Source organism: Harpia harpyja, chromosome 12 (genome assembly GCF_026419915.1).
Source record: "Harpia harpyja isolate bHarHar1 chromosome 12, bHarHar1 primary haplotype, whole genome shotgun sequence".
In the NCBI taxonomy this organism is placed as follows: domain Eukaryota; kingdom Metazoa; phylum Chordata; class Aves; order Accipitriformes; family Accipitridae; genus Harpia; species Harpia harpyja.
In genome coordinates this window covers 34337071-34359980 of record NC_068951.1, presented here as the reverse complement: position 1 = coordinate 34359980, position 22910 = coordinate 34337071, and the positions used below count along the sequence as shown (strand labels likewise).

General features: G+C 47.7%; 2 protein-coding genes across 11 annotated transcripts in view; both read right to left on the bottom strand.

Moving 5' to 3' along the window:
• Positions 1-22910, bottom strand: part of AP2M1 (adaptor related protein complex 2 subunit mu 1) — a 159846-nt gene that overhangs the window by 11879 nt on the left and 125057 nt on the right. Inside the window, exons 1-3 of one of the 4 annotated variants that reach the window (XM_052805083.1) lie at positions 18739-18849; positions 5841-5953; positions 131-396 (exon numbers count right to left, since the gene is read on the bottom strand). In XM_052805083.1, coding sequence (XP_052661043.1) covers positions 131-396; positions 5841-5914 — 340 coding nt within the window. In that variant the 5' untranslated portion in view covers positions 5915-5953; positions 18739-18849. Of the gene's footprint in view, positions 1-130; positions 397-5840; positions 5957-8596; positions 8618-17688; positions 17754-18738; positions 18850-22910 lie in introns of those variants that run through there. The other 3 variants (XM_052805084.1, XM_052805086.1, XM_052805085.1) reach the window with 3 other exon arrangements.
• The window catches only part of DVL3 (dishevelled segment polarity protein 3), a 33487-nt gene continuing 30202 nt past the window's right edge, over positions 19626-22910 (bottom strand). For 5 of the 7 annotated variants that reach the window (XM_052805077.1, XM_052805075.1, XM_052805079.1 and 2 more), the window contains 3 exons: positions 22331-22543; positions 21644-22042; positions 19626-21185 (listed from right to left, as the gene is read on the bottom strand). In XM_052805077.1, the coding sequence (XP_052661037.1) occupies positions 21154-21185; positions 21644-22042; positions 22331-22543 (644 nt within the window). In that variant the 3' untranslated portion in view covers positions 19626-21153. Of the gene's footprint in view, positions 22043-22330; positions 22544-22910 lie in introns of all 7 variants that reach the window. The other 2 variants (XM_052805080.1, XM_052805076.1) reach the window with 1 other exon arrangement.

Sequence of the window (22910 nt, the reverse complement as noted above, 5' to 3'; positions counted from 1 at the left end):
AGAACACATAATTTTGAACTCTGTCACACATGTTAAAAATACTTCAACAATTATTACTACATCAAACTAAGCTAAGGGGTTTAGAATAACCAAGCGCAGTATGACATAGCAGATAAGGGAAACATCTCACCATCCAGTAGCTCGTAGATCAGCACAAAGTTGTTCTTTATGTTCTCCTCACTGATCTTCCCAAAGTAGGCAGTCATCACGTCACACATCTTATAAAGAAACTCGAATACCATGGCAGCGTTGACATTCTGCTTGGTGACAGCAGCCAGCCAGATGTTGGAACGCTTGACATGAAAGAAACTTGTGCGGGCGATGTTGGTGACAGGCGAGCGTACCTGCTGCCGTGCGTGGATGACATTGACGCGGAAGGCGTCGACAGCATTCCGCCTATGAGATCATCACCAAAGATAAGTTAGCACAGCATACATGAAAATAAGCTAGCTGCACAGTTCTGCTTATGTGATTACAGTCAGACACTGAACTATATACACCAAGCTCACTTAGGAAGAGCACCTGGGGATGTCTAAGAGGGACAAGTAAAAGCTCTGAGCAGAGTTAGACATTAAATTCTGCACAAACTAAAGAAGAGACAGAGCACTACTGGTCTCTAAGGAGCTTTGGACTACAGTGTAACTATAGTCAGAAGGAGAAGCTAACCTCCATCTGGAGTCAGATGGCAAAGGAACCTTCCTATCAATTAATTTTGCTAGCACTCCCGATTGATTGCCATAGCTGGGAGCAAACACAGTAGCAGCTTATGGCTCAAAGAAGAGCCCAGTTTTGACCAAACACCTAGTTACTGCCTACTTTGCAGGCCCAGGTCTTCATACTCTTGCCCCAAAGCAAGTTGTAGTCTCCCAAGATATTTGTTGATGACACTTCCTCCCTGGCATACCACTGAGGAAAAACCAGCAAAACCTACCCAGGTCACCTGACAGATGTCAGGGCCCAGGTACACCACAAAAGGGAGCTTTAGTTCTCAGATCCACCTCACCTCCATACCCCACGCACTGTGGAGGGCAAGCTCAAAACAGCAAGCAGGATTAGGAACATTTTTAGCTTTCCAGTTACACGTCCTCTCAAGCCTGCTAGGCTTCAGAACAGGTCTCCTGCACATGGACTTAGGGTCCCCACAGTGCCACATACTAGTAGCACTGCATTATGTGCACTGGACTGTCCAGTACCATTTGTGGTAAAAAGGTTCTGCACAGTGCTGAAAAGGTGCTGCACAAGCTTCCCCTAGCTGCTGCCATCTTTAATCCAAACTGTCTATACACTAGTGATAGGGAACAAATCCCTCCTGGGTAAAGAGGGATGTCTGAGTGGCATTCTGGATGCCAGCTCTTCCACACTAGAGTTTCCTTATCCTGTAGCTTCAAGTCAGGATAAACTCCCCAAATTAAGTTAAAGTCCACCAATCCTAAGAACATAGGAAGGAAGCCCGAGTGCTTTATATGACAAGAACAAGACTTAAAGCAATGGTCTAAACACCAAGCCAAGACTCGTCTAGTTGTGCTTTATAATTCATGCTCTCAGGCACTGTGTAGAACAGGGGGTCTTCTGACTGCAGCATCAAGGCCATGGTAGTGATTATGCAGAACCATGTTTGAGAGCAGACAGTAGTAACATCCTCCCAAGCAAGAATACAGGCATACAAATGCTCATAAGCATTGATGGTTGTCAACAATCCAGCAGACAGTTCCAAGTTTGAAAACAAAGGATATTCAAAGGAAGATACGCTACCACAGCAGGTGTTTGTTCCTTGAAGGTCTGGGTACATACATAGAAGCTTTATCAGTAAACACGCTCCCCCATAAGCAAAATTCTGGCCTTCAAATACTTCTCAGGTTTTACTGCTCCAGAAGGCTTGCAAGTTTGAGTTAAATTAGTATTTTGTTTCTACCTTAGTTCTTCCATAAGGAAGTAATTTAATCTACTATAAATAACAGTATCTAAGAGTCCCATTCCTCCCCTCCAGTAAGCCTTGCAAGGAAAGTTCAGCTTGTTCTGGAGCATGAGCCCTCCCAGCCTCAAGTTCTAACCCACTAGAACTAGTACCAGAACCAGCAACCAGACTGGTGCACGCTAGAGGAGAAGCCTCAGGTTGGTGAAGCTTTTCTAGCACACTAGTTGCCCACTGTGCAGTGCCAGTCATGGCCTACCACGCGTCTCTTACCTATTGCTACAGCAGCCAATGAGATGGGATGGACAGAAATGGCGCCAGCGGAGAAAGGAGGAGTGACAGCAACAAGAGAAAGGGTTAGAAACACACACACAAGGCACAATGAATCCAAAGAGATAAGGAGAGACCAAACAGCACCCCCTCCCCCTGCTCCTGGGCACAAAAGGCCAAGGTGGTATTGGATGGATAGTAACAAGCTGTGGCAGCAATGAAGCCCTTGCAAGGTACAATGCTGACATGCCATGGTCAGGCTGCCAGCATGGACAGACTTGTGTTCGGCTGAATTTTAGGGCTAACTGGGTGTTTAGTCCAGATGAACTGCATCCATGTCACATCAGTGATACCCAGTCTGCTCTGCTAATACATGTAGCAAGCCTTGGAGGGCAAAAACCCCAAAGCCTCAATCTGAGGCATTGCCTGGGGGCCATAGAGTATCAGGTATTTTCTTCCCAGCCTGCCTCAGAACAGGGCTGCAAGTCTGAATGGGCATTTCTATGACAGTACTTCTCATTTGAAGCTGTTTGGGTTGATGCTTTCTGGCTTGGTCCAGCCAACAGAAAATACAGCAAGTTTGATAGAGCTGGAGCACATCTGGAGAGATATGGCACATCCTGCAGATTCAGACACTGCTCTATCCAGCTTGCACTTATTAAGGATCAAGAGCCATGAAGCCGAAGTGATGTATTAGAAGCTCAGAAACCAAATGCCTATTACATTTAAAGTACATGCAGTTTGTCATGTAAGCTGCTCAGTTTCAAATAGCTTATTTTTATTAAATAGCTACATCCTTAAATGCAGGTAGGTTCTCCCAATGACTATGTCACTGAAGAACAAGGCACTTGAAGATCTCAGTAGAGCCCTCCATGGTATCCTGAATTAAATGCACAGTGCTTTGCCTTTTTTTTTTTTTTTTTTTTTTTTTTTTTTTAAGAGGCTGCTTATGCATGCAGCTAGCTGCTGTATGGACAGATGCACTACATGCACTAAAGCCATTCTAAGTTGCAAGCAGAGAAAGTTTGAGTTTTGTGGTACTTCTGCCTTTAAAGTCAAGGGAAGGGTTTCTTCATTGACTGTCACTTTGCTCATTAACATTCGAGCTAGTATGTGCTTATTTAGAGCCTTAAACTGTGCAAGGGGAGGGGTTCTCATAACCACAGATAACCTTTAATCTCTCCCAACACATAGGTTGAGGCTTCAGAATGCCAAAGGCAAGTGCCAAGACCAAGGAATCTAAAGGGTCAATCACAAAGACAGGCAGCAGCTATGCTCGTTTCCCAGTCAACCTACCTCCCAACAAGCTGGATGGGCTTAGCCCTCAGCACTTCAGATCTACCGTTTAGGAATTAAGAACTGCATAGTGTTCTATAAGTCTGTTACCTGGTTGTTTGGATAGAGACAGAACTCCTACACAGTTGAGTACAAGCTACAGTATCATGGTTATTCCTTTCCCTACCTCCCTCTGAAGGTTACGATACTAAAAACTTTTAAGTAGACCTGGTATTGATGCTAATGTTCAGACTAGGAAATGGCAAGATTCTCAGTCACTTGATCACACCACAAGATGAGACACAGTCATTTTAAGACAACTTGTTTTATAAGGTTACATGTCTAAAGAAAATTCCAAACCAGGTTTGAAGGCCTGTTTCAAAAGGAATTCAACACCTTGGGGAGCAAGCTTGGTTAATTAGCGAGCACCAGCTCCACCTAAGTCACAAGACTGACACTTTCACAGGAACCGAGTGGAGGATTTCACTCAAGGGAACACTGACTCCTGAGGTCCTAGAGAAAACAGTTGCATCTTTTTGGCACCGTTTGCCAAACGAAAAAGTTAAGATAGGATCAGGCAGGAAATCCCATTTTCTAGTTTCGTCTGGCTAGCCAGCAGGAAGTACTTTATCATGTACTGAACAAGTCACTCACTTTGTAAGAGGAATGAGCCAAGACAAAAAGCAATAGAAGATCACTACCTGCAAAAATAACTACTTCACTCCCTAGTTCACATCTCCACAGCCAGAATGCCCCTTAAAAGGCCTTCTTGAATAAACATCAGTTCAAGCACGATCCCATCTTTAAGTGCTTTAAGTTTGCAAGCATACAAAAAAATATTTTTGCCAGGAAGTGCAGTAACAGCATCCTTAGCCCCCACTCAAACATATTCTCAAAATTTATCTATAATGCAGACTGGCTTGGCTCAGTCACTGTGAGACCTATTCATCAGGGGAACTTTACAAAGCCAGATCTGGCATAAGAATTCCTCTGAAAAGCTTCAGCTAACAAGTATACAAGACTGAAAGGAGTTAGTACAGCAGAGGAGAGGCAAAACTTTGTAGCCAGTAGTTTTCTTCTTCAGAAATACAATGCTTCCTTGGCTCAGCTCTGTGTGGAAGTCCTGGAATAACTTAGTCAACCTTACAACAGCCACTTTACTCTGCCTTAGCTGACTGAGAACAAGCCAAGAGATTTAAAGCTCATTAGGTGAAGCCTTATTACAGACACTGTGTTGACCGCTACTCCATCAACAAAACAGTGCAAGCCTTGACTAGCTACTAGTTCTACCTCAACTTTTAACCTCCACTAGACAATCCATAACCAGAAAGGAAACACTCTTCAGACTAGAGCAGTCTGAAGGACAGACTGGCTAGACAGTCTTTTGTAATTCACGGCAACAAGTTATTTCACAGCACATCCTACCACTATTCATTGTGGAGACCTTGTACAAACTATTTTTTCCTAAACTGGCCAGAAGGATCTCTCTCATTGGACTTCAAATTAACACCTACCACAGCCCAGCTTCCACTAGCTATATTTTGACTCTGCTAACTTTAATTACTAACTTCCACCTAATGCCTAACACTAATGAAAACCCACTAGGAAGAACAGCGTTGTGCAAGAAAGCCACTTAAGGTTTTTAGTCCAAGCATTATCATCACTTGGTACCGGGCTCCTTATAGCACCATCCACCACCTATAAGACACCAAATTTTTAGTAAGGTCCCTTCTGGGAACTAGCAGCCTAAGGATTGTACAGATCCAGTCTAAGTGAGCATCATAACACTTGTGTGAAGTGCAACGAGACACCTACACTCTATTGAAGGCTTTCAGTGCTTCCCACAACTTTATCACCCAATGAATGTAAGCTTTTCGCATACAAGGCTGCCATACAAAGTTGGGGGACAGAATGCCAGCTTTAAGTGTACAGCCATGGTTACAAGACTGCTTGCAGACATAACTTTCCAAGACCACAGACCATCTTCTGCATGCCTGTGTTTAAAGCTAATTCAGAGCCCTGGTTATAGTGCGTCACAGACAGTTTCCACGTTACTGCTCCCGTAAAGTTTTAACCATTACAGTGAGGCTGGTAGACTCCCACAGTGGCAGTCCATGTTACTGAAGCATTTGGAGTAACAGCCAGATCTCTATCATCCAAAAGAAAGTCCCAGGTTTGCCTGCAGGCCATCCTTCCTTTACTACCATCTGTAGGTGACCAGGGCTTAAAAGACTATTTTTTTCTGAACTAAGCCTAGAGCAGCAAGTTGAGTTGCAGTCTTACATGCATGCACAGCTAATGCAGAACAAAGCAGCTTTGGGTTGTTGTCTGCACCAAAATGAGACAGAAATGCAAAGACCAGGGATGCAACAGAAGCACTTACCCAATGTCATCCCGGTAGACTCGAGAGATTAAAACCTCTCCTTTGTGATTATAGATGAATAAGCCTCCGATCATGATGGAACTTTAGTCTTCTCTTCCCATGTTGCTTAAGACCTGAAGCAAGAGAGAACACGTATTAGCAGGCTGCATGGCAACAACCACTACAGCAGACACAGACTTTGACACCTGCTGGTTACTAGCCAGGGCACAGACACCTTTTGTCACACACATCCTCAACCAGAAGACAATTCTTACAATAGTTGTGGTGGGGAGGACCTGATAGCACACATCTTGATGACACAGGAGTAATGAACTCTAGCAGATTGCAGGGAGGGACAAGTGGAGGGCATGCTCAGAGATATTCCTGAAAGTCTGATGATGTGGGCTACTTCACATAATTTATCTTGTTATATCTGGTCAGGCTAGCGCATGGCTGAGGCCCAGTAGGGCAGGTAGAGACTCAGAGGCAGCTCAGATGCTGGAAGCAACTGCCTGCCTCATGCTTACATCCTGAGGAGGAGAGTGCAGAGCTCCTTACTTATAAAGGACAATCAGAAACAGTGTTTTACTTTGGAGAGGAGGGAAGCAGCCTTATTGCTGCAGTTACTGATTATACTTTTTGATCTGCTGGGATTTTATATGGAAAAGTGCGTGTTCCCAATGCACAGTGTAGACTGTATGTACCACAACAGACCTAAGCCTTAACTACATGCCAGTCTCTCCAGATCTGCATTCCCTCACGTTTGCTGCAGAACTGCCCCTCAGGGGCACACTGTAACGAGGACTCAGTGAGGAAGCCCACCGGGAACCAACTGCCTTGTTCCAGACCTAAGGAGTCACCGCAGGAATTCTGGCAGAGTCCCAGCTGAGTTACTTCCTGAGCTTGTCTGAAGCAACTCAAGAGCTTAGGTCTAGATGAGTACATACAGCTATGATGCATGCTATAACACATAGAATCATAGAACAGTTTGGGTTGGAAGGGACCTTAAAGATCATCTTGTTCCAACCCCCCTGCCATGGGCAGGGACACCTTCCACTAGACCAGGCTGCTCAAAGCCCCATCCAACCCAGCCCTGAACACCTCCAGAGATGGGGCATCCACAACCACTCTGGGCAACCTGTTCCAGTGCCTGACCACCCTCACAGTGAAGAAATTCTTCCTTGTATCTAATCTAAATCTACCCTCTTTCAGTTTAAAGCCATTACCTCCTGTCCTATCGCTACAAGCCCTTGTAAAAAGTCCCTCTCTGGCTTTCTTATAAGCTCCCTTTAGGTACTGGAAGGCCGCAATAAGGTCTCCCCGGAGCCTTCACTTCTCCAGGCTGAACACCCCAACTTTCTCAGCCTGTCTTCGTAGGAGAGGTGCTCCAGCCTCTTGATCATTTCGTGGCCCTCCTCTGGACTCACTCCAACAGGTCCATGTCACGGACATGAAGCTCTGAACGTGGCTGCAATTTGTAGCTAGGACTGAAGCTTAAAATTAGCACTGAAATAGATGCAGGCTTACTTCTCATTCAATTCATCAGCAGTGATGGATCAAGCCTCAAGTATTAGTAGTACCTGGCCTATCCCCTGAATGCAAGAAAAAACACAGGCCTGGAACTACGAGCAAATCAAAGACCCTTTATTTCTACTATAAAGTGTCTATCTCCCCAGTGACTGAGATACAAATCAGATGCAATTCATAGTTAGTCTTTTTGCACACAGTTCACACAACTGTTTGAGATATCACCAAGCCCATCGCTGTATGGCAGGGGGGTCTTAGCAGCAAGTACACCTTGGTTTATTACTGCTTTTACATAGTTTTTGTATAGCAATATTACAGCCTTTGCTGATCCCTCTGCATCAGCAGCAGTACCGAGTAACACTTCGGACTCCAAAATGAGAGCAGTTTGGCCACAAGGTGCCATTGGAGTGGGAGATCTCAACCATGATCCACTTTAATCAGGGGCTAGTGCCTCAGAAGTTACCCTCTTAAACAGCTAATCTTCTCTTTCTTCAAAGGAAGATTGTTTTGAAGAAAGCTACAAAGCTGTAGACATTATTGATACAGAAGACTTTTTTTTTTTTAAATACACAGCTACTTCACCAGATCCCATTCCTGTAGTCATATACACTCCTATGCACTTAGGTCCAAGTCATAATACCCACTCTAGCAACTGCTTGGTTGGCTTAGTCCAGAGAAGAGCGCTACAAATGCGATAGGGCAAGCGTTGTAACTAAGTCTTGGGATGATTACATAGGTATTTCTCAGTTTTGGCACTGCAGAGCATCAGATAACCAACCATCTTCACACTGCTGTTAGGGTGGGTTAGCCTACACCCACTTGTCCAGGGTGGGTGGAAAGGATAGGGAGAGGCTAGCCTAGAGACAGATGCTGACAGTGAACTGATATGCGTTTGCTCAGGAACAGAACAAAAATGAAGTTAAAATGACCTAGCCTCAGAGCATCTCAAAGGTCAGGAAAAAAAAGAATACAGAAGCAATACACATATCAGAGACAAAAGGACTTCCAGGGTAGAAGCCCAGAGTATTAAGAGTAACTTATCCTCTACAAGTTATGTTCAAGAAACTCAAGTAGCTGCCATTTGAAGGATCTAGTGCAGATGTTGACTTCTGTGCTAAAACAAGATTTATAGTGTAGCCACTACCTTTAATTTCAGAAAGACAAAAAAGAAACTTTTAAATTTCATAATCCTTTACACCAACATTTTTAGCTACACCTAATGAGTCCTCAGAGAGTAACATTACACATACTTCTCTGCTGTGGGTCTTCAGCTACCAGATGGCTGCTTCTGCTCATTAAAAGGAAAAAAAGAATCAAAAAGTCAGTTGTTAAGTCAAAACAGCAAGAAACAGACAGACAAGCAGTTTTCCAAAAGCTCCGTAGTGAGCTTCCTGGCTTTTACTCCCACATTCTGCTGGTTGAGTGTCTCTGACTATTAACAGGCTGCCTCCTGCCACTTGTCAGTGGCTTCATGTGGCACTGTCATCAACATTTTTTGATGTCTAAGACTCCATCTAGCACAGAAGATGTTTTCAAATATGTTATTTTTCCATTCCCATTAGTGACACTTCATAACTTCAGGATACAAGTATTTAATTTACTTCCAGGATAAGACTCTGTAACCAAACCTATTATGACAGAGGCAGCACACAGTCTGAGATTCCCATGTAGTTAGAGTGGGAAAAGCCTTCTGTAGGTGCTCACTGTCCCATGTAGGGGGACCAAGGCTACACAGTGTAGCTGGCAGTAAGGCCAGCATCCCCACGCCAGAAGACAGAGATAATCCTGTTGGTCAACAGAACAATACCAGGTTCTCAAATCTAAGGAAGTGGCTGTACCACAGACTCACAACTACTTACATGAAACACACACAGCCCTAACAGGCATGCAGGAGGCCACTGAAAGGTAATGAGCAGGGCTAGAACCCAAAACATGGAAAATATCTGTTTGAATACAGTTGCCCAACAAGTCTGGCAGATGCTGAAACTGTAATTCAGCAAACATTTGAAAGGTCGTTCACACAGGCCAAATGATGAACAACAACAAAAAAAGCAGCATTATGAAAGCAACTTGTTGCCTGCTCTAGAAAATGCTTTCCTAATTAGTATTTTTTCATTCCAGGTGAGAGACAAGGATGTCTTTTCACACTGCTACAGTGCTGGCTTCCATGTTCAGATATGGACAATTGCTACCAAAGGTGAAGAAGAGTTCCTGCATCCTCTTTAAGACTTACATTGTATAGAATAGTTTCCTGGAAGCTTATGCAACTGGTCAAAGCTGGATCATAAGAATCCTACAAACCCTTTCCAGAAGATTCCTAGAAAGCATATCCTAGTCTTAAAAAAATAATCTCCCTCTTGGGTTTTAATGCTGCTTAAGTTATTTGTTTCACTATTTTTAGCAGAAAGGAAATGTCTGCTTTGATGAGCAACAGGATCACACACAGCCTCTTGCTAGCATGACAAGCCAATAGCTTTCTGAAAGAGCCTTGATTTGAATATTTACTACATTACTATAAAACATGTAGAAGACTGCTGATCAAGCTTTGTGCTGGAAATTAAAAGCCTTCTCTTAGGAAGATCTACAACCTTTAAATGTTGATTTAGATAATGAGGCTATGCTTTATCATATGTTAGGTTAGAACATATTCTGTAATAGCTTCACTTAAGTTACAGGCAAAAATATCAGCGTTTTTAATTACATCACAGTACTAGGCAGCAGAGTCAACTGCTTGCTTATCTTACATGTTAGTAAAAACATTTTAGGTGAGAGCAGATACAGCACGATTCAGGTCCTTTTAGTCTTTAAAAAATTCTTTGTCAATGCAAAGAAATGCTGGGCTTCTTCCTTACACAAATATACTAGGAGCTGAGTTCAGGCTTCAAACTTTCCACACACAGTTAGCTCCTAAGCTAACCAGCTTCATTTGCACATTTAAGAGCCACATTAGTTCATACTGCAGATCTGTTAGCTCAGTATCTTGTCTCCAACATTGGCAATGAACGGACAGTCAGATAGCAGTAAGGACAGGTCAAGAAAGCACTCCCCAGGAGATCCCCCTGCAATGGCTTGTTTATTTTAGAACTCTCAATGGATCTCTAAAGTATTTGCCCAGTTTCCTATCAAATCTCTGCATCAGCAGCATCCCATGGCAAAAATAAAACTGTAGACTTTAACCACTGTATAAGACACCCTCCTTTTTGTTTCAAGCCTGCTTTTTCTTCCTTCCCCCAGCTTTGTTTAATGGCCTCCAGTTCAAGTGCAGGAAGAAGTAATTAAGAACTAGCCTCCATACTCTTATCTCCAGGCCACTCAGGATTTTGCAGATCTTCTCCACTGCCTTCATTGCCCCTTTCCCAGAATGTGATGTTCCCACCTTACTCAGTTGCTCTTCACAAGGAAATTACTTTATGCTTTGGTCTCTCTCAGTGCCCTCCTCTAATAGTTTTCCTTCTAGAAATGAGCACAAAACTGTACAAGTTATTCAAGATGTAAGCAAACCATGATATAGACAATACGACAATCATACATATCCTGCTTTGACCTTTTCCTAGGGGGTCTCAGTATTTGACTTACATTTTTAAACCACCGCTCAGCAAGAAGCTAACAACTTCATCATCTGTCATAACTCCAAGATCACACTGAATTCAGTCTTCAAGGTGATTAACCACATTACGGGTTAAGCTAGAATTGCCTTTGCTCCCTAATCCACCTATCTGCTATATGCACCATTGTACATTTTTGTACCTTGAATTTAGCGTGCCATTTTGTAGTCCCATCACTGCACCTCTATGCCATTTTTTACCTACTTTACCCTTACTACTCTGAATACCCTTCTATCTACATACACAACCCCCGCCATGACTACTGACCACAACTGCTTTTATTGCAAATCCTCATTTGCTACAAAATAGGAGCATGCAGAGAGACTTGCCATGCTGCACTGGTAATGGAACTTGATATTGAACAACTTGCTCAAAGTCAGAAACGGACAGGCTCTGTGCTATGTGAACCCCTGCTTAATACCCAAGGTGGTAGTTTCACTTACTACAGATTTAGCCACAGGATCAGGACCATTCTGCCAGTTTGTTTTATAATGGCAGCCTACCAGCATAAGTATACCCGAGAGATATGCACTAGCATTATTTCACATGTAGTAGCAGCTTGCCTCCATACCAGTTATGATTCTTCTCAAGCCTGAAAAAATTTACAGCTCCACAGATTAAACCTGAATTTACATTTAAGTGCAATTTACCTAACTCAATTTGTGTCAGACAATTGGTAAAGTGTTTCCAGGTACCAAGCAAAGTGACATAGGCTAAAGACAATGAATACAAGGAAACAATTTTAGATGACTAACCCAACTGTACTAGCTATCCATTAGGTCTCTGCAGTACTTGAAGGACACATGCAGTATAAACCTCTTGCTGCACTCCCATCTAATGACATCAGGGACCAAAGAAGTCTCAAGTGCACAAGGTATTTAACACAATTATAAGCAGACCTTCCTTGCTCCGCTTGACTTCTGCAGTCCAGCATCTTGAAGAGTTCCAAGCATCACAAGCATATACAGCACAACAGCATCAACACAGCTTACAGCAAGTTCGGTTTGGTGCAGTGCCGTTCTCTCAGCCAGCCTTCACCAAGTTTGCCCACAACGGAAGTTCAGGGAATGCTGGCAACATTCCAGTCTTCTGCTCAAGCCTTGCATTACACCCCTCCCAGACACAAGATCAGAGTGACCGCACTCCCTCCCTACTACAGAGTTACTTCCATCAGTTAATGGGAACATGTCCACACAGCTGGAAACTCAAGAGGTAGAATGACTAGCCCAGAGATAGATGAACAGATGAGAGGAAAGCTATACAAAGGGCAGCATGCAAAAGAAAGTTGCTTAAAGCTTAGCAAGAAGAATGGCTCTTCAAGATGACAATGGCTCTCCTTGAAGTGGCTGCAGTGAAAATAAGCCTGCTTTGTTTTGATCCTCATTTGTGTTTCGGTACAAGTTTCACAGACAGTCGTTTCAACTATGTCAAGGTTATACTGCAACTAGAATGAGGTTTTTAGTAGTACAGTTCAGATCTTCCACAAGTTTTTAGTGGTACAGGTATGATCTTCCACTTGTTTTCAAATAATAGTTTTCTTTTCAGATCAGCTTTGAAAATGAAAGATCCTAGTGCTTGCAATGGTTAAGAACTGCAGGGAACAAGGCTCAGATTAATTTGAGACTGACATTCAGTGACTCACGACTGCTGGAATCAGAAGGCCCCAGAGTAAGAAATCCACCACAGGAGATGGGTTCATCTGCTCGCTGTGCATAAGCGACATGACTCAAAGTTTCCCAGCATTGCTCAATCAGCTTTCAATGACTCATTCTGCTCCTCTCCACAGTCAGCCTTTTCTAGGGAGCTTGCCCTACACTGTTTTTGAGTTTCCTCAGGCTAATATCTCATTGCAAGACACAGAGCAAAGCCCATCGCTTCTTCAGCTGTTTATCACTAAGTGCCTGGAAACCAACATGACTCTAGCTGAAGCCTTTGGGTTAATGGTCCATCAACTGCATTTGCAGAGCTTTGCAGTTCTGCTCCTTCTGTTTCACTAGCTTGAACATATGGCGACCCACTCCACACTGCTAGCTACAGCCCTGTTTTCCAGTTATAGTAGGGATGGATTTATTCTAGTTAAGGTACAGAGAAGATCCACATGTATATTGAATTCAGACCAGTTGATGACTAATCACTTTAATTTAGGAACAACAGTCCTCTCCCAATACACTGCATTCTTCAAGCAGCTAGCTACTGGGGTAGGAATGAGATCTAACACCTGAATACTGCTCCTACAAATACCTAAGGCCAGTATGCTTCCTACTCTGTTGCCAAGTCCTCACATTCCCATAGACTTCTATTTCAACCCATAAATAGAAAGGAAAAGGATCATGAAGAGCATCATAGACAGACCACATACTTATACATGCTTATAAAACCACTAGGAGTTAAGGCTACATGGAAATGCCTTTCCAGAACACCTTTTCACCGAGTGAAAATGAGGGCGTTAAGATACACCTTCATAACAACTGTGGCAAAGTTACAACATTAAGACAGCCAGCTACAAAAGAGAACATGCATAAAAACACAACACTGGGATGCGAATCTGAATGCATTTCAGTAGTTACATAACTGAAAAGCAGCAGGATTAGCTGGACCTACAGGGACTGACATGGTAACGTGCACCCCAAAAAGAATCAAGCATACTCATCTCAAAACGTGTCACTGCTCATGCTGTGCAGTGGATGTGCATTAGACAGTATCCCTCTCTCAAACCATCACGACACATTAGGTGAAGTCCCAGAAGCCAGTCTGCAGCAGGTTAGCTGCAGGGAGTCCAGAGAAAGATAAAGATGCAATTAAGCACAGTATCTCAAAACCTGCTTTTGTCCACTGATTCTATCACAGATGGGAGAATGCTCTATTTACTAGCTCTGACCTAAAGACAGGTGGTTCTCCAAAAGCCATCAGACTTTGCCCTTTCAGGCCCACATTGTGCCACACACTTGGAACACATGGGTGCAGTCAGGAGCACAGGCTTGGGCAGCAGGATCCTGTTGCTGGGTTGTCAGTAGCTTCGCATATTCTGGGATGCAACAAGTGGCTGAACTGGGAGCTACCTAGTGAGATGACACACTAAACCTGCATTTAGCAAGTGGAGATTCAGCAGCTCCCTCCTGCAGTATGTAAGAGCCCTGCCTTCTACTTCCATTGCCTCTTTGTGGATTCTGACCTAGAATAGCTGCAGAAAAGTGAACAACACAGAGCACAGAGCTTTCTTGGGCTATGCAAGGCAGACATAAGGAATGGACTAACATGAGTAGTTTGTTCCCTCTGCAGCAGTTTGTATCTGCAGCAGCTCTTCGAGAAACATCACAGTGAACAGTACTAATTCTCCAGCCTTTGCCCAGTGCATTAGACTCCCACGGTCTCTCTACTTGAGAAGCCATAGCATCCCACCGGTAACAAGACACCACTGTAGTACCACAGCCATCTGTTCATTAGGGTATGAAAGACAAAGCTGAATTCTAGCTTAAATCACAGATATACAGATATTCAAACAAGCAATTTTCTCCAATACATTTGTCCCATAACCAGAAGTCTTTCAGGTGACACCATGTAGACCATTAATCCTTCCCTGCGCCAGCAGGAACAGTGTTAGCTTCAACCTATACCACAAACTTTGGAACACAGTTGTTTGCCTTTTGTAACTGTATTTGCACAAATGAAAACAAAACAAAAAAAGCTGATCTGCTCAAATTAATTGATTAGGAAAAACAGTGAATTGTTACTCAGTTTTCTGCAGTGGTATGAGGCAACATGGCTGCAGTAACTGCAGCTTCACATCCAGGCAAGAGATGCTTGTTCTTGCTCTAAAAGAATGAAGTACTGTCTGGAAGAAACATGTCACTAGCAATGTGCCTACAGCCTAACGGTGCTGGAGCCACCATAAACTTCGGGTGTACATTGGTATTTTTGCCTCAGGAGAGAGCAAATGCAGTTGTCTGTATCCTCCCTCACCAGTTTCTCTAAGTTCAGTGCAGGCAGAACCTGCTGAACTCTTGAGCCAGGCCTGGCTGCTATCATGGCAGGTCTACTAGCAAATCCTCAATGTTCTCTCTTCAGAGGCGCAGTGGGAACGTGGCAGCTCAAGAATAACTGCTCAGGAGCAGCCTGACAGCAGGGACAGGAGTTCTTAGGCTGCCCCTAACAATATAACTACAGTTTCACATTACCACCCAAGTGCCAACAGCCTCTGGATTTGGATGCTCTGGTAGCATCCCAATAGCACTGAGTGCATTTGTCCATTCATTTTAGAACACACCTTTGGGACCAGCTGTATTTCACTAAGCCAGCTGTGCAGGTGCTATTCTCACTACAGATACGTCTCCAGAAAAGTCTAGCATTACAAATAATGAAAATAAGCACGTGACATGATCTGCCAGTTACCTTCAACTCAGCCACAGACAGAGCAAGCCACTGAGGCTTCATCAGCAGAGCTGAGGGGACTCCTGCTCATCTGTAAAGCCATTTTGGCCCAGCCCCACTGTGAGACAAGCTGTTAGCTTCATCGAGTTTCCTGTGCCATCAAGTACAGGGTATGAATAAACACAAGATGATCAGTAGTGAGCCCAAGACCCAGCTACTCTGGCCTTTGTCACTCCCATTAAGGGGCTAGAAGTTTCCCACAGCACAGACATCACTTAGTTTGAATGAAAACAAGAATGCTTATTTCTCTAATCTACACAGCATATCTAGGAAACAGCCATCACAAGTCAGTTAATAAGCTGGTGTAAAGCAACCAACCCATTTAGTAGTCTATTAAAAGAAAGTTTGGGTTCTGACTTAACAGTAAGTAAGACTTCTGTGCATTAATGAGCTTATCTAACTAAGCAGTTCAAGGTACATTAGCTGCTGGAGTTCTCATCCAGGAAGAAACCAGGAGAGGTACTGCAGCTCTCACCCAGAGGGCTGAGGGTAAATCACCAACTGTAACAGTTTCTGCATTCCAGAAATCAGTATGATCTTGGAAAAGCGAAAACAGTTGAAGCAGGAGGGGGATTAGTCAGGCTGCTCTGGCAAACTGGAGTTATTCAGAAAACCAGTCCTTTCAGGTTAGCACTAGCCATTATCAAACAGAAAGGCTTAAGGCTCACAACGATGTCATCACCCCACCAGCTAATCTGAGCATCTAAGCTTTGCTTAGAGGGCTGCATTAGCCACTTTCCAGGAGGCCACGGGCTGCACTTGGTTTTAAACAAGAGTAGCTGCAATCACTTTATCCTGGGAAAGACAGGCTGCATAATTTAATTAAGAGGCATACCGTGAGCTAAAGAGCTACTGAGATAAACCCATCAGTTTCAGAGAAACCATTCCTATTTTAAACCCAATCCCATAAATCCCCATAACCAGTGGGCAGGAAGAGGAGCACATTCAACTCTTACCAGGCTCTCCTCCTACAGTCTACTTCTGTGTGCCATAATGCACACAGCCAGTCTAAAGAGTAAAAGGAGATAAGTACTGACACAGGGAAACACGAGAAGCTCCCTTAGTCTGGTAAAACATCACAGGAACAGCATTTAACATGCCTCTCCACCTTATTTTGAGTCCAACCTTACCTGAACAGTCCAAATGCCTTCTTCCATTTCTACCAGTTCTTCTAAGGCAGTTTTAAAGTCAGTCTGAAGCAACTTCTACTTGCTTTCGCTCTTGAGCTAGAAACCTGAACAGTGACTTGCATTCCATTCATCTTCTAACAGAAGGGGTTAAGAGACACAGACTGCAGTTTGAGCAAGAGCTTGTATTCTGCAGACCAGTAATGGCCTAGATGCCCTGACTTGCCGGTTTTTCTCTTTCTGCTATTACTGTGGAGCAGATAACTGCATTTCACATTCTGTGCCTCAGTCTGCAAGCTTTTAGCTGAGCTGCCAAACTCCTGCTGAGATCAAAATAATATATGGCTTGCTAGTAACTTTTGACTCTTTAGGTCATTCACTAAAGGAAAGAAGCTGACTCTGCCATACAGACCAATTATATTTTGGCAGCCCAGGCTGTACTTCTGTCCATCCTCCAGTTAACCTTAAGAACAGCCTTTAAATATTCTAATGGCCTTTAGTAGTGTAAGCTTAGAAAACCAGTGCAAGGTGTTATGCTGCAAAAGACAGTCTTGGCTTTATTATTTCTTGATGCAGCGATGAGACAAGAAAAGTTTAACTAGGGTCACAGGAAGTTTCTTTACAAAGCCCATTTTGTTTAGTGATTGTTCTCATTCCCTCCAAAAAAGAGAGACACTATCAAACCAGAGTGCATTTCCAGTCATCTATGCTTCAAAGAACTCAAGATGTATGTAACCCTTCACTACCTCAAGACTCAACTCTTCAAAGGCCAGAACTGTGCACCCTCAGGAGGAGGAAGCCAGCCATAATACCCTCTAAGGATATCTCAAATGCTCTCCCTGGACGAAAACATGGCCAGTTTGCAGCCCAAGGAATGCCAGGTATCTTTGTCACTAGATGTCAGTAATATGGCACTTTCTACAGAAGAGAAATGATGCCTTACTTCTGACAGGGAAAATATGGAAGTCGGCAGTTTGGCAGCATCTCATCAGATCAGAGATCGTCCCTGCAAGCAAAATTCACAGGGACAAGTACAGCTTTTACTACAGGAAAAAAAAACAGTAGCTACAGCTCTGATAGCATTCAAGCAAATGTTGCCCAACAAGACACCACATGAGCCCATATGCAGTTAGAAACCTGTAATACCTAGACTTCTGAGCTGCAGAAGCCATCCAGACTCACCTATCTGGGAAAGTTCCAGGCTCAGATTTTGGCAGCCTGAGGCTAAAACTTGATAGCAGCTTTGTTGTACTAGGGCAAGCAGAAAACAGATCATAGAATCACACTGCTTATGGGGAGAAGCCTAGATCAAAAGCAAGTCATTTCCTAGTGGGGAGAGAAGTCAACTGCACCAAACGATAAACACAGGCTGCATTTCCTGCAGCTTTACTGAATCCAAAAACCTAGCCCAGGGAAGCATGGAAGTGGAAACACATCTAGAAGAGCCGTTGGATAAGAGCCTGTTTTAAGCCTCAGAACAAGCACAGTTTAGCATCAGCAGCGCTACAGTCTGCCTCAGCAGGTTTTCCAGGGAGGAAGCTAGAGTGTGCAAGCCATGACCTAGCTAATTCACGTTCGTATCCGTAGTACAGGCAAATAATTTTAGGGGAAGCTCCTGCCCGATCCGACTGCAAGACCTTTGCTTAGGCCGACCTAGCACATCTGTGCAGGCCTTCCCCAGGCGTCCTGTGCCACACAGAGCTTGACTCTGTCCCCACCCTCACCCGGTTCAGCACCGCAGAGATGCCACCCCAGGTATTCCAGACAGAGAGCTAATTAACAGAAGCAATTAATAAACCCCCTCAACCCCAAGCAACGTGCGAACGGATAAGCCAGCCTCCGCAGGGCTGGGGTCGCCCAGCACACCCTCACAGGGGGCTGAGAAAAAGCCCTCCCGGGGCAGCCCCGCTTCCCTCCCACACGGCTCCGCAAGGGGCAGCCCAGCTCCGGAGGACATTCCCGCACCCCTCCTCAAGGACAGCCGGCGGGGGACCTCGCCCCGCAGGAGAGCCCCCCCCCTCCCCGAGCCTGTCAGGGCCGCGCTGCGCCCCGCGGGGTAGGCCCGCGGACCCCCACCCCCCGGCGAGCGCCGAGGGAGCCGCCACCCACGGCGGCTCGGCCACCGCCCGGGCGCGGTCGACGGAGCGAGCCCCACCACAGGAAGCCGCCCAGAGAAGGGAAACGGGCCGCAAGCCCTGCCGGGGAGCGGAAGGACGGCCCGGGGCACCTCACCTGCCGCTGCCCGCCTCCGCTCACTGCCCAGCGCCCAAGATGGCGGCCGCCGCCCCCCCTTCGCTCCGCGCCCCCCCTATCACTGCAGAGCCGCCGCCGCGCATGCCCCGCCCGCGCCCCGCCGCCGCCGCGCATGCGCCAGCGCCGGGAGGCGGGGCTCGGCGCCGGCGGCACCCCTCGGCGGGGGCGGGAAGGCCAGTCCCGCGCGGAGCCTGCCGGGAGCTGTAGTCCTGCGGCGCGGTGCGCGCTGGGAGTTCTAGTCCGCGGAAGGGAGGCGGCGTGGCCGCCGCGTCCACGGCGAGGGGCGAGCGGCAGCGCCGGGGCTCCGGGCGTGGGGCCTTCCCCTCCTCCCCGGTCCGCGTGGGGACCGCCTGTAGGGCACACGGGCGCGCCCGGGCAGGGAGGCTGCTTTTCCCCCCCGGTAGAGGCCCGGAGCCACCGTGCCCCTCCACGGGGCCGCTGGCTCCCGCGGCCCCAGCGCCGCCCACGGCGCTGGCCCCACGCACAGGCACCCCCGCTGCCCGGGGGCGGGGGCGGCAAGCTGCAGCAAGCGCCGGGCCAGCGCCCGCTGTCAGACCTGCCCCCGATTCTCCCCCCCTCCCAGCGCACCCGCTGGAAACGGGAGACCCAGGGAGCACCGAGCGCCCGCGGGCAGGCCCCGCCGCCGAGAGGAGAGCGGCGGCAGCGGGAGGCCCGGCCCGGGTTCAGACCGCAGCAGCTCCCGGCAGCCCAGGGAGAGGCAGTCGGCAAACAGGCTCGGGGACAGAGTGCCCTCGTCCCGCTGGGATCTCGCCACAGAGCAGAAAGCAGGAGGACAGAAAAGAAGAGGCTGGGGGAAAAAAAAAAAAACCCAAACCAACAACCACCAAAACAACACAAGGCAGGAGTCCAATAAAACTATGTTTATAAATAAAAACAAGGAGATTGGTTTTGTTTTTATAAAACCCAGCAGGCAGGGCAGGGTAGGGCAAGGGCATGAGCAGTGGCCGGGGAGGCTGCTGGGTGGCATCAGGGGAGGGGGGGGGGGGACAAGCAGCAGCTTGCTGGTGCCGAGATTGGGGGACAGGATGGCAGAGAGCGGGCACTGGGCAGGCTGACCCCGGCGGGCAGAGGGGAAGGAGAGGCTTTAGGGAGTCACGGGGAGATGAACTGATGGCACACGAGAGCTAGTAGAGGGGTTGCAGGGGCAACACAGACCCCAGAGGACAAGATACATTTCATCTCCAGCATATAAAAACCGCAAACACAAGAAAGACAAAAGGAGGCAACGCTTGCAGAGAAAGCCACGGCGCGGCAGGAGAGGGCACTGGGGTGCCAGCACCAACGGGAGCAGGGTCGAGCCTGTCTGTACTGTACCATGCGTGGCCCTGGGCATGGGGAAGGGGGCTGGCCCCAGCCCGAGGCACATCTCTGAGTACCCAGAAGAGCAAGGAAAAAGGGCAGGGAGCACGGGAGCAAACGGACTCAACTGTCCTGACGCATCTGCGGGCACTGAGCCCAGAGGCCATGGTTCAGGCTGCAGCCTCCCTCCCCGGAGAGCTTGTGTTGCTGCCAGGCGCTGTTCACAGCCTGGAGGGAGCGGGGCTGTCCCAGCTCCATCCCAGAGCCTCATCCCTCCTGACAGCCAGGCCAGCAGCACTTGAGGCACTGGGCCAAGGGGGAGGTAGACTCCAGCCCTTCATAGGGCAAATACAGGGGACCGCCATACTTCCCCAAAGCGTGCAAGCGAACCAGTTGTGCCCCTCCCTCGCCTTCTAACTCTGTCCAGGCCCCTGAAGATGTCACCTTGCTGAGCAGCAGCATAACAGCAGGAGCGAGAAGGCTGCAGCTGCCACTGCCAGCCCCAGGCATGGGACAGCCCCTACAAACAGGACAGGCAGCAGTGTGTTGCAGGCAGGAGGGCAAAGCGCAGGACAGAGGGAGCAGAACTCTGCCCTTAAATCCCCCCTGAGGACCCAAGGGCAGGTGCAGGGCCCTGAGTCATGCAAGGCTGCGTGCAGGCACCCACCACCACTCCAGGCTGAATGGAGAGGTACAGCCCCAGCCGTGAGACTCGCAGCCCAAGCAAGGTGAAGGAGAGTCCTGCCATGCGGCAGTGCCAGGCTCAGACCTGGCCCAATGTGTGGGCAAGAGGAGGGAGGCAAGAGGGAAGTGGCAGCATCTCTCCACTCCCTGGAGGCACTGAAGCCCTGGAACATTCATGCATTAGCCAAAAGGCAACTACAACGGGATCTAAAACGCATATATAAGGCTGGTCCCTGCTCCCCTTCAGGGCTGCGGGAAGGGCAGGGTGTCTTCCGCAAGGGGGAGGAAAGAAGCCATCTTCAGCGCCACGCGTGCCCAGCGCCCTTGGAGCTCCGTGTCCTCCTGTCGGGCCACGCCACGCTCCAGCTCTCCCCCCCACAGGCGGCAGGCTCAGAGAAAGTCAAACACCCCGTAATTCTTTGCTGCTTGACAGAAGAAACACAAAAGGGTGAAAAGAAAGAAGAGATGTTTAGGGTGGAAGGACCGAGGCAGCAGCGACACACGGGCAAGCAGCACAGGGCGCTGGGACGGGTGCGGATTAATGGGGTTAGAGAGGACGGCAGGAGGGAATTACCATCGGCAATACACAAGTCTGGTGGCGGGATGGGCTGGCAGCACTCAGGAGGCCTGCCAGGCCCGTCCACCCCGCTCGAGGAGGGATTAGAATCAAGGTTTAGTTCCATTTATTATTTTTTTTTTCCCTTTTTTCTTTTCGTTATCAAGACCAAAAAAAAAAAAAACCACCAAAAAAACAAAACCCAAAAAACAAGGGGTGAAGCCAGGGCTGGTCCTAGGAGACAAACGACGGGGATGGAGGGGAAGGAGGGGCAGCAGACAGACAGGGGACGGGCGCTTCACATTACATCCACAAAGAACTCACTGGGGTTGCCCATGGCCATTCGGAAGGACTGTCTACTGGCTGTCAGTTCGGGGGGCACAGAGGCCAGGTCACGGCCCGGCGGTGCCCCAGGGGGCCCCATGGCTGAAGGCGGTGGAGGCATCAGCAACATGGGGGGGCTGAAGAGAGGGGGGAGGCCGGGTGGCCCATACGACTGCTGGCTGTGGTGGCTGCGGATGCTGTGAGCCAGAGAGTGCTGGCTACGCTGGCTGTGCTGGCTGGCCGGCACCGAGCGCTCGCTGGCCGCGCGCTCACGCCGCATGCTGCTCCTTGTGGTGTGATCCGACTCACTCCCGCTGCCGCCTGACTTGGACTCCCCGGTCTTCTCTCTCTCCTTCCTCCTCTCGCTGCCGCTGCGATTGGAACCGCTGCTCCGGCTCCCTGTAAAGTGCATGAGGCAAGGTTAGGTGACAGCTCGGACAAGCCAGGAAGAAAGGATGCTCCTCTAGGCAAGAGAGGACTGCAGCATGCTGCAGCGCAGCCGTCCACCAGCACAGTCCCCGCTCTCAGTCTCCTTTCAATTCTGAGTCCCACAACCCTTCTGAGATGGCTTTTGCCCTGGCTCTCCCCACACATAGGGCCCTGCCTAAGCAGCCTTTTCCTGCTGCTTCCCCATACTGAACAGGGCAATTGCCCACCTGCAGGCATATTTTAGTCCTTTTTACTCACCTTCACTGTGCTGGCTGCCTGCACTGCCCCCTCCATAGCTGTAGCCTGGGTCAGGGAAGCCGGGGTGGGGGTTGTATGGATGAGGCGGTGGATACTGATACGGGAAAGCCATAGGCCAGGGTGCAGCTCCTGGGTGGGGGAGTGGAGCCAAAGTGTCCTGGTCGGAGGCACCACTGGAGCCATCGTGATCGTGAAGAGAAAGATTAGCCATGTCTGCAAGAAAGCAGAGAAGAGGGGTTAATCCAAGCAGAAAGACAACCACGTGTGATGAAGCAGCTCCCTGTCCACCCTTGCTGATGGACAAGGACAGGGTACACAAGGAGACACAAGAAGTTGGTGGTCTCCCTGCTACTCAATGCAACCATTTGTGCTTCCTGGCTGGACAACAGCCAGGCTGTGCAAGTTTGAGCTGCCACTCTAATATAGAGACAAGCTTGGTGGGAAAGGACCACCTCAGAGCTACAGCTCACCCTGCCAATTACTTCCCATCCCTCTTATTTGAGCAGAACCCAGTTGTCTGAGCACCACCCCCTTGCGAGCACTGGAAGTTCAGAGCCTGGAGACAAAGTCAGTAAAGACT